At 39.8% G+C, this 9,954-nt stretch overlaps 1 protein-coding gene across 1 annotated transcript; it reads left to right on the top strand.

Moving 5' to 3' along the window:
• The first annotated feature begins 635 nt into the window (after positions 1-635).
• LZIC (leucine zipper and CTNNBIP1 domain containing) lies at positions 636-7,551 on the top strand. The gene is made up of 6 exons (XM_010020252.1): positions 636-785; positions 1,907-2,042; positions 3,106-3,204; positions 3,988-4,083; positions 5,883-5,964; positions 7,151-7,551. Exons 1-6 carry the CDS (start codon positions 685-687, stop codon positions 7,207-7,209), a joined length of 573 nt encoding a protein of 190 aa, XP_010018554.1. The 5' UTR covers positions 636-684; the 3' UTR covers positions 7,210-7,551.
• Positions 7,552-9,954: the final 2,403 nt, after the last annotated feature.

The following is a 9,954-nucleotide window of genomic DNA, read 5'->3' as shown; positions in this document are numbered from 1 at the left end:
CGTTGTGCGGGGCCAGCGTGGCCGGTCGCGGCCTCCTTCCTGGGCGTGTGGCTCTGCCCGCAGGAGCGAGTCCGGCGCGAAGGAGGAAGAGCCTGGCCTTAAGGGAAGGGTGGGCAGGGCTCGGGTAGCGCCGAAGTTCCTCCTCCTCTAGTCCTGTTCGCTTTCCTCTTCCTTGTGTGGCTACCGGTGCCGCTGGCCTTGGTGCGGACTCTCAGAACTCGTGGACCAAGGACCACGACAGGTGTCCCGTGGGGACTGTTCCTGTTTGATATCCAGAGAAACATAGATCTTCTCCGGAGCGCTCGTTTTCCAGAGCCTATGATTCAAAGGTGTTTGCCCGTTTCAGACACCTGCATCTGGGTTGTCTCTTTAAATAGTTTCCTAAGGGGCCGCTGAAGAGTAGAATAGGATGTGCATATAGTGAGGCCTCCGCATATCAGTGATTGATGCATGGTTTGAAACTAGTTTGGTTTTATGCTCTGTGGCTGTTTGATTCTTGCTACTGAGATAATAATCCTGTAGACCCAGCCTAACACCCTTGTATTTCCACTGCAGGAATCTCCCAAGTCTTTTAATGAGACATTCCATCAAAATAAGGTTTGAGTTGTTGCTACACAGCAATAAAATGTTCTTTCTCCTAGGAGTGTCATGTAACAGCTTAGAATTTTCACGTGAAAACAGAAAATGGCTTCAAGAGGAACAACGGAGACCACTAAGCTAAAACAAAACTTGGAAGAGCAGTTGGATAGATTAATGCAGCAGCTTCAAGATCTGGATGAATGTAGGTAAGAAAACCAGATTCTGTCCTCTTATGTAGTAATATTGCTCTTAAGTGGCTGGCAAAAGAAATTGGTACCTTTCAAAAAATCTTGTGGGTTTTTGTTTTATTTTGTGTTTTGCTGTGGCTTTATGTTTTTAAAATGAGGTAGGATGTTTGTGTTGGGTAGTAAAATAAGTTTAATAACCTTTCTTTTTATTAAGATTATTCTGTTTAGCAGCTTCTTGAGGGAAGTGTGTGCAGAAATACTTGTTACTGTTTTCACTGAAACTCAGTGTGACTTTTTAACTTACAGTAGCTGTTCACAGAATTCACAATTTTCATGTGGGCTTTTTTAATAGCAGTTAGCAAATAGGTCTTGCTTCTATTTTGTTTTGTCTTATGGATGTTTCAGTCTGGGTTTGTGTGGATTTTTTGGTCTAACGTTTTGATGTGATTTGTTTCAAGTGATTTTGCATTAGTTCCTCAATGGCTAATAAAATTTGAGGTAGACTGAATTACCAGAGAAAAGGTTTTTTGTTTGCTTAGTTGTTGGTTTAGGGTTATTTTGTTTTTATTTCCTGATTCAGTACTTGCTCTTAAAACCTCCTGTGTGGTTTTAGATGCTTTCTCTGACTATAATGATAACTTATCCAAGCAGTACCTGTTTTTTTCCAAGATAATTATAACTGCTAAGGGTTGGTAGTGCCGTTGTTCTGGGCAAGGTTTAGACAGAAGAATCAGTTATTCCTGAATAACTTGATGGGCTTGGGGTGAGGAGATGCATTCACCATAGCTTTGAGCAAGACAATCTCACTGTGTATTTTTGTTGAGATCCAAAATACTCTTTTAAATACTGCACCAAGCATTGAGCATCTCGTAGTTGTCAGGGCCTTTTTAATACAAGTGTCTTCATACAAACAACACTCGTGCATGACTGGCTGGGAGGTAGTGGGCAGTCAAGGAAACTACATATGCATTAGCTAAACAATACCTAAGAGGGCTGGAGCAGAATGATCTGAAGTGATGTGAATGTTTTCTTCGCTGTCTGAGGAAGCAAGCTCCATGGTATTCCCTGATTTCCTTTGCTCCATGTTACATCTTAGGTTTAATCCTATGAATGAATGTGTCTTGTTGGATCCTCTTTAGGGAGGAGCTAGATGCAGATGAGTATGAAGAGACCAAAAAAGAAACTCTGGAACAGCTGAGTGAGATCAATGACTCCCTGAAGAAGATTATGTCTGGAGATATGACTTTGGTGGATGAGCTCAGCGGGATGCAACTGGTAAGGATGATGTCTTACATCTTCTGCCTGCACTCAGTGAAACAGAAAAGAGATACAAGTGGTTCATTATAATTATTAGAGAGGCACATGTGAAAGCCAGATCTAGGTATCTAGTGTTTTTATTATTTAATATATGCATACATATTAAAACTTCGGAAAGTCTCTTCATTTTAAAAGGAAAAAAATGTTCAATTATAACCATAACATTGTAGGAAAAACTGGGAAATTGCAGGGACTAAATATATCCAACCCTTTAATATTAGAAAATAAAATAATAGAAATTAATATTAAAGGTGTGAGGGATAACCCAGGATAAATTATATCATGAGGAAGTTCGTACCTGTTAGAAAGCACAGAGGTAGCATTTCCTGTGCTCTTACTGCTGATGCGTATATCAGATCCATACCTAGGCCAAATGAAAAGCTTGTAGGAGTGACTCTGTGACTTCAGGTTTTTTTCAGTGAATTGAGCTTATTTTTTGTCGATTTCCAATCTTCTGATCTATTTTCTCTCCTTTCAGATATAAGTAAAGCATTATTTGTTCCTTCTGAGCCCTGTGTTTTAGGGTTTTGTTTCCAGGGAGATCATGATTTGTCCGAACATAATTGTGTGAGATTTAATCATAATAGTTGTGATACTCTGTAGAGGATTTTGAGTAACAGTAGGAGATTTGCCTCATCATTTACATTCTGCTTACCCTTAGAAGAGTTCTAATCATCAGTGTGAGCATTAAAACTGCTAAAGATAGCATAGCACATCCTCTTGTGATGTGCTAATGTCAGGAAGATGTTTGAAATGATTAGAAATTAAAACCTAGCCTGTAATGAAGAGTTTCACAGCTCTTTCTCAGTGTAGTTGCACTAATTAGTGCATTTTCCAAGCCCTGCATAAAGGTCATGTATTTATTTTTCATCTTGCTTCCATGATTATGAAAAAGAAGAGCTCTCTGTATCAAATGTTGCAGAGGATACTAATGATGCTTTCCTGCCTTCATTAATTTCATTGTGCAGCTGTAGCTTGTGACTGTTACTAGTACTGGTCAGTCTTGTTCTTTCCCTTGCAGGCAATACAAGCAGCCATCAGCCAAGCATTTAAAACTCCAGAAGTAATTAGAATGTTTGCAAAGAAACAACCAAGGCAATTGAGGACAAGGTTGGCAGAGGTGAATGTTTCTGTTTTACTGTTTCTTTGAGCTAGACTGGCTGATTTAAATATATAATGATTGCATCGAGAGCACCAGTTTGTTAGAAAACTTGGTCACAGCATCAGAAGGAGAAGTTCTCTTTCAGAATGTATTCAGTTTTAAATGTTTATTGAGGTAACGGGGACAACAGTGTGTATTTCTTGAATTACCTTCTCTCTTGCTGCTTCAAAACAAAGATGTGATAGTGAACTGCAAATAGAACATCTAAAGAGTATGAATCTGTAATTGTACTGAGGGCCTGGAGAGTGCACTTGGTGTTTCAGAGATCTAGACTAAACCTGCAATCCAGATGAAGTGCAATGCAAAGGTGATTTCTCTGTGTATCAGTGATATGTGAATCATAGAATGGTTTGGGCTGGAAGGGACCTTAAAGCTCGTCCATTGCCAACCCCTTGCCATGGGCAGGGACATCTTCCACTAGACCAGGTGTGGATGCTCAAAGCCCCATCCAGCCTGGCCTTGAAATCTTCACAGTGTTCAAAGCAGGATGGACAGCCGTCTTTGGTTAAAAGAGATTCCAGTTTGGAGAAATCAGGAGCACTAAGGTCAGGTGCAGAGTGTTTGCTGAATGTTCAGAAAAACCATGGCCACCTTTTAAATTATGAGTAGCTCTGTCCTTACTTCTGTGGGTACCATGCTTACTGATGATCTTACAGGCTGGTACATTTCTCATGCTGTTGCCTTGAGTGAAACTAGGGGAAGCTCACGTATTTGGCCTTATTTCGTCACCCTGGTATACAGATGGACCGGGACTTAATGGTTGGGAAGTTGGGACGAGACCTATACACGCAGCAGAAAGTGGAAATCCTGACTGCACTCAGAAAGCTTGGTGAGAAGGTAAGCCCTTGGTATGAGTTAGGTGAATAGGGATTCCTATATATATGTTGAAGAGGAATTTGAAGTCGGCAAAATAAGAAATCACAACTTCTGTTCATGAGCAAATGGTAAAATGCAGATTGCTCGTGTAGTACATAAATCTTCCATTTTAATGGTAGGCTTTCTGAAGCACTCACTACTGAACAGGTATCACAGAGTATTGTATATTTATATAAGGCTGTTCGTACTTAAAAGTGCTTTCTTTGGTGGGTCATATGAGTGAATCACATAGAAGCTGCTACAAGTTGCTGGTATTTATAAAAGCTACAAAACAAGTCTTTTCACTGGCTAACTACCACCCATCCACCTGGCAGGAGCTATTGAGACTTTGACATACATTGAGCTTTACTTAATTTTGTGTTGGTGATTATACCTACCTCTTGATGTAAGATAAATAAATTGGAAAGGCAAGTGATGAACTGGTTGCTTCCCCAGCGAGTATCTCTGTGGCAGAACAATCCCTGGTTGTTACCACTAGAGGGAGGAAGAGTCGATGTTACTTCTTTGTTGGTGGTATATGAAGAAAATAGGTTGCAGCGTATGTCTGTACTTAAAACTTCCATATGAAATGAGGGAATGTAATGGGAAAGATCAAGTGCAGTACTTAAAGGAGCTGTATTCCAAGTAATATTAGTAAATGTTTTCCCTCAGAATGCTTTTAATGCTTGAGTGTGAGAGAAAAAAGTGTTTTGGAAACAGGTTAAAATGCTAGTTGTCATTATGAGCTGAATGTGTGAAGATATCTAATCCTCTTGGCATGAGTTCCTCGGATTGCTTCAGACAAGCCACTTCACCACACTTTGACACAACCTCTTTATCTTTTGAAATGATCAGTAACCTACTCCACAGAGGACTTGCTAGGATAGGAGTTCCACATCTGTTTGAATGTGAAAAATGATGGTAAATATTACATGTTTGTCTGCACAATCCTGGAAAAAGTTAAGTAGATCAGTGCTTGCTTACAAAGCCCAGTAAAGGGAGGGAACTGGTGCTTTTCTCTTCATTCCAACATCATTCTGAATGCCTGTACCCGATTTCTATATATTTAATAAACAAACTGACATACACACACTTGTGGACAGTTTGACACCCTTGTGCTTTGCTTTAATAAGGTTATATGACACTACTTAAAACTCCTTCATATAACTTAGAATATCTGAACCTGCCAAATACAGGTTCCTACTTCATTATTGTAAATATTTTATGGGCATCTGTCACGAGGCATCGAGCACATACATAAAAGCAAAATATGCATGTGCAAATGTCACTTTAAGGGAAGAGAACCATTTCTAGGTCATGGGCTCTTAACATGGTCAAAGCTGGTGGTGGCTGCAATTCAGCTTTCCTTAGTATGTGGTATGAAGTGATCTTAGATCTTAGCTCATTACTGTGTTGACCACATGACAAAAAAGTAATTGACATCCTTTGCATAGTTTTGGTGCAGAGTTACAGGATGATCTTTTAATCAAAAACTATTCCTGGAGGTCAGCTTGAAACAGTGGAGCTTGTAGAGGTGTGCCTGGTGTTGCATATACTGTCCTTCCTGGGCTGACAGGTGCCATGGATAAGACATTCAGTGGTAGGGAAGGAGCTTACATTTTTACTTTGGTTTTTAATATGCTTGATAACACCTGCAAACTGACAATTGCTGTAACCTGTGGTAGTTCATGTGCATGATCATATAGATGGTGGGAATTGAAGCAGTGGGAATATGCACAGTTAAGGTACCAAGTTCACAGCTGTGGCCTTTTTTGATGTAGCTCGCTCCAGATGAGGAGACGTTCTTGTCAGCAAATGCTGGTACAGCCCTGAGCCAGTTTGAGAAAGTCTCCACTGACCTTGGTAAGTTTTTATTCCCATAACTCCCATTTATTTGCCTCATCAAACACTGATTAATAGCAATACCCATGATTCCCCTGTGAAAGAGAAAACGCGAATAGAAGATTCATGCCATTAAATTTTGATGTCCATTTTTCTGTTTTATTAACTATGAAACTCTGATACTCTATCCCTGAGGAAAAGGTAATACAGCAAATACATCCCATGCCAAATGTCCATAAAATGCCAGGTGTTGCCTGTGATGCTGCAGGCGTGAATGGTCTGTCTCAGGCAGAGATACTCTCTTACACAGATCTTTGGTGCATTAATGACTCTCTTAAGGAGAGCATTGTCCTTTGCTTGATGAAGAGAATTCAGCAATTACTGGCACATTGTCAAAATAGAGCTGTACTCTTCTTGCCATAACTCTAATCATACTGACAAGACCAAAAGTTCAGTTATAAAATGCACTAAATAAGCACAACAGTTCATTCTAGCATTGCAGTTAGAACCGTGATGAAAGAATGATGAATGGCAGGAATGTGCCAGACTAGGTCAGGGTACAGATATGCTGTCTCTGTGACCTACCTTTTAGTACTCCTCTTCCTGAGATAGAAAAGCAAAGTAAGAACCCTTCTGTTCAAAAGGGTGCTTCCTTAGAAGCTCTCTGTGTGGTGGGCTCACCCTCGCTGACCACCAAGCTGCATTCTCATTCTACCCCCTCGACAGGATGGGGGAGAGAAAACGGAAATAAAACCTTGTGGGTTATGATAAAGGCAGGATAGTGAAGAAAAGTAAAGGCTGTGCACAGAAGCAAAGGAAAACCAGAAGATTTATTCTCTTGCCCATCCCCACCCTATTGGCTTTTGGGGGTGAGACTGCCTTGATGCTGTGCCAGCACTGCTCAGCAGTAGCCAAAACATCAGTGGGTTATCAGCCCCATTCTAGCTACAAATACAAAGCACAGCACTGTGAGAGCTGCTGTGGAGATGTTTAACTCCATCCCAGTTAACTATCAATTCAATGTGGCTGGTTTCAGGCTTGTCAAGCCAGCAGGCCTCTTTATTTTAAATTAGTTGAAGTGTTCTACTTTTCAAAATACAGGTTTGATTTCTTTTGATCTCAGATGTTTTGCTTGATTGAAATTGTATATAAGGAAATGCACAATTTCTAGTAATACTGACTGAAAGTATTTTTCCCCCCCTTATAGGATCAGGAGACAAAGTCTTTGCTCTAGCAAGTTTTGAAGTAGAAAAGGCAAAACAGTGAAGAGGTGCGTGAGGCTTGTGTCTCTCCAGTTATCAGCAGCACCGGACTTCTGTCATATTGCATTTGGTTTTTCTATTTTTAACATGTTGAAAAGAAAAACAAAACAAAAGAAAAGCCCAAACACTAAACCTTTTGGGTTCTTAACCAGAAGATATGAAGTAAACAGCCTTAAGTGCACTTTGGATCTCTGGTGTCTGTACCCCTTACTTATACAAGCTCTAAGGCTGAACACTAAGTGGTACTCTAAAAACAAAAGCATGGAATGACTGTCTTTGGGAAGAATCAGCTCTTGTGACCTTTTCTGAATGTGTATTTCTCTAACTATTAAAACATAATCTTTTTTGCATGTGGTTGTAGCAAGCAGATGTTTTTCAGGAACAGTCCTAATGAGTGAGTGGTTTTTGGGGCGATTCTTCACATTGCTCTCAAGCTGTCTTAATTTTTGTCTGGACTCCCTCGTAAGTAGTTTGTATTGGGAATGCATTGAAGCTTGGAAAAATTGACATAGTTTATTTGAAATGCCATCTTTCTACAAATTGTTTGCAGAAGAACCAAAATGAGACTGTATGTTGATCGTGGGCCCTGAGCTGCTTGTTTGCTGTGCACATGAATGAGCGCCATTGTGTCCTAGCCTTGACTGACAAACAATGGGAGCCCTGTAGGGAGGCTTCTGGAGTAATTTAACCTTGTGTATTGAAATGACAGGGAATTACTAGGAAATGGCAATGAGTAGCCTTTTGTGTGACCTCTTACTTCAGCTCTGGGTGTAGAACTACATGCTACCGTTATTTCCCAGTATTTCTGAGATAGCGTGAAACAGCTTGCAATAGAAACAAGTTTAAAAGGAGGGGGAAAACTCTAATTACATGGTCGGTGCAAGTGTTGCTCAGTCTCTCAGGTGGCAGTGCTCTGGAGGAGGGAATGTGCTTCCACAAAGCAATTAGAATCCTGAATCTCAGGGTGTAGGAGGATTTTAAATCTCCTCTTGTTGAATGCTTAACTCTGAGTGTGGAGAAGCTACCTGGGACTCTAAATGTGTGGTGTAGCTTCCTGATAAACTATGTTTTATGAATCAGTGTTGGGGATCTTGTTCTTAAAATACTGTCTGCTTCACAGTTTAATTTGTTAGCATTTGGTTTGAGTTTGTATTTCATTGAGAATTTTTTCAGCCTGCGAAATGTGCATTTCAGGTCTGCTCTACCTTGGTATTTATTCAGGCAGTGATCTAATGATATTGACAACCAAAAAAACTTCTGAATTTCATACCTGTTCCCTTTATTTGCTACTAGGTAGAGAAAAGTGCACAGCTTTTAGCTGTAAATAAATGGGGGATAAATGCAAAAACCAACTAACTTCATGCAAATAAAAGAAATTTCCCTCTATTTCTGTGTAAAAAGAGTTCAAACACTAGACAGATTTGGGTCCTTGAGGCTGGATATTTTAGCAGGAATTAGCGCTTCCTTTCTCTGGAGAGCTTCACGAGTGGAAGAAGCATTATGAAATCTCATCGGCAAAAGGAGGTTTGGCTGTGTGTGTGTTGATGTGCTGTTATTATCTGACACCCCTCAGAGAAAATGGGACTTGCCAGGCATAGGTTCCCCTTCCCGTAAGGTGGGGCAGAAACGTATCAAGATGAAAAAGCTGCCATTTTGCTGCTTTATTTGTTTTTTCTAAGTGATAAATTTATTTTTCCTTAAATAAGCACAAACTGCAATAACCAAATGCCACAGTAGTTTATGCTGATTCTTTAGCGTGTAAAACTGACTCTAAAAAGAGGTTATAGAGAGATCTCTACCTACGTGATTAAGGTGATTGGTGTATCTTCAGGACAAGCAGATTTTGTGCTGGTTTGAGTGACTGGGTATTTTTCAGGCAGTGTGTCTTAAGTTTTAGTGATTTCTGAACTGAGCTGTAAAATGTGCTAACTGCCATCACAGTAAGTCTGTTACTGGAAAGAAAAGGATGGTGATAATACTGGAAAGATCAGAATTCCTAGAGGAAAAACATGATCTTCTTCCCATCTTGTTAGTGCTTTGATTCATAAGAAATACATGTACTGAATGGATGATACTGAATTCTTTTTGAATTAGTAATGGTTTATAAATCAACTTCTAAACCCAAAGGTTGGGTAGATTCAGTTCCAGTTTATGGTGGCATGGCTATAGGCAACAGCGGAGTTGGATCTGCATTTGTCAGCAGTAAAGGTGACCCAGTGTTTTGAGGAATCCTGTGAAGAACATCCATGTTTGACCTATCATATATATATATCTTTAGCTCTTATAGCTAGACTTGAGCTTCAGTGAGGACTGCTTTAAACTGAGTGGAGTGGAAATAGTCTTAAATGTGGATAGCCTATTGCAGTATTAATCTCGGTGTCATGTAGAGACTAAGTGGGTAGCATAGACTAAAACCAGAAAATTAACAGGATCAGTCATAATTTGGATTGCATGGGGCATAAATACCCTATAAATAAAAGCAAATTGGTCTACTTATAAACTAGGACTGGAGTAGACTAAAGCAGAAAATGTGGGGTTTAGAATGTATTTTGCTTTAATAGAGATCTTGAAATCTAGTGTGTTAGAAATGAAAGGATACACAGTGTAGACAGCATAATTTATGTCTTAATACTGATGGAACTTTTTTTCTCATTTGTTTTTTAAGAAGCTTCTATTTAGATGGGGTCCTTTGTCCATTATATCAAAACTGTTTTGCTGTCTGGAGCAGCATTATGTTCTTTGACAAGGG

Source organism: Nestor notabilis, unplaced genomic scaffold, assembly GCF_000696875.1.
Source record: "Nestor notabilis isolate BGI_N333 unplaced genomic scaffold, ASM69687v1 scaffold36348, whole genome shotgun sequence".
Classification (NCBI taxonomy): domain Eukaryota; kingdom Metazoa; phylum Chordata; class Aves; order Psittaciformes; family Psittacidae; genus Nestor; species Nestor notabilis.
Note: the sequence above shows the minus strand (reverse complement) of the source record. Positions and strands in the feature narration are given on the sequence as shown.

What these genes read in the sequence shown, in the direction of transcription:
- LZIC (XM_010020252.1), top strand. Translation starts at nt 685, where the DNA reads ATGGCTTCAAGAGGAACAACGGAGACCACTAAGCTAAAACAAAACTTG. An exon ending in CAAGATCTGGATGAATGTAG is followed by an intron (nt 786 to 1,906) that starts GTAAGAAAACCA and finishes GATCCTCTTTAG; the next exon opens with GGAGGAGCTAGATGCAGATG. An exon ending in TCAGAAAGCTTGGTGAGAAG is followed by an intron (nt 4,084 to 5,882) that starts GTAAGCCCTTGG and finishes TTTTTGATGTAG; the next exon opens with CTCGCTCCAGATGAGGAGAC.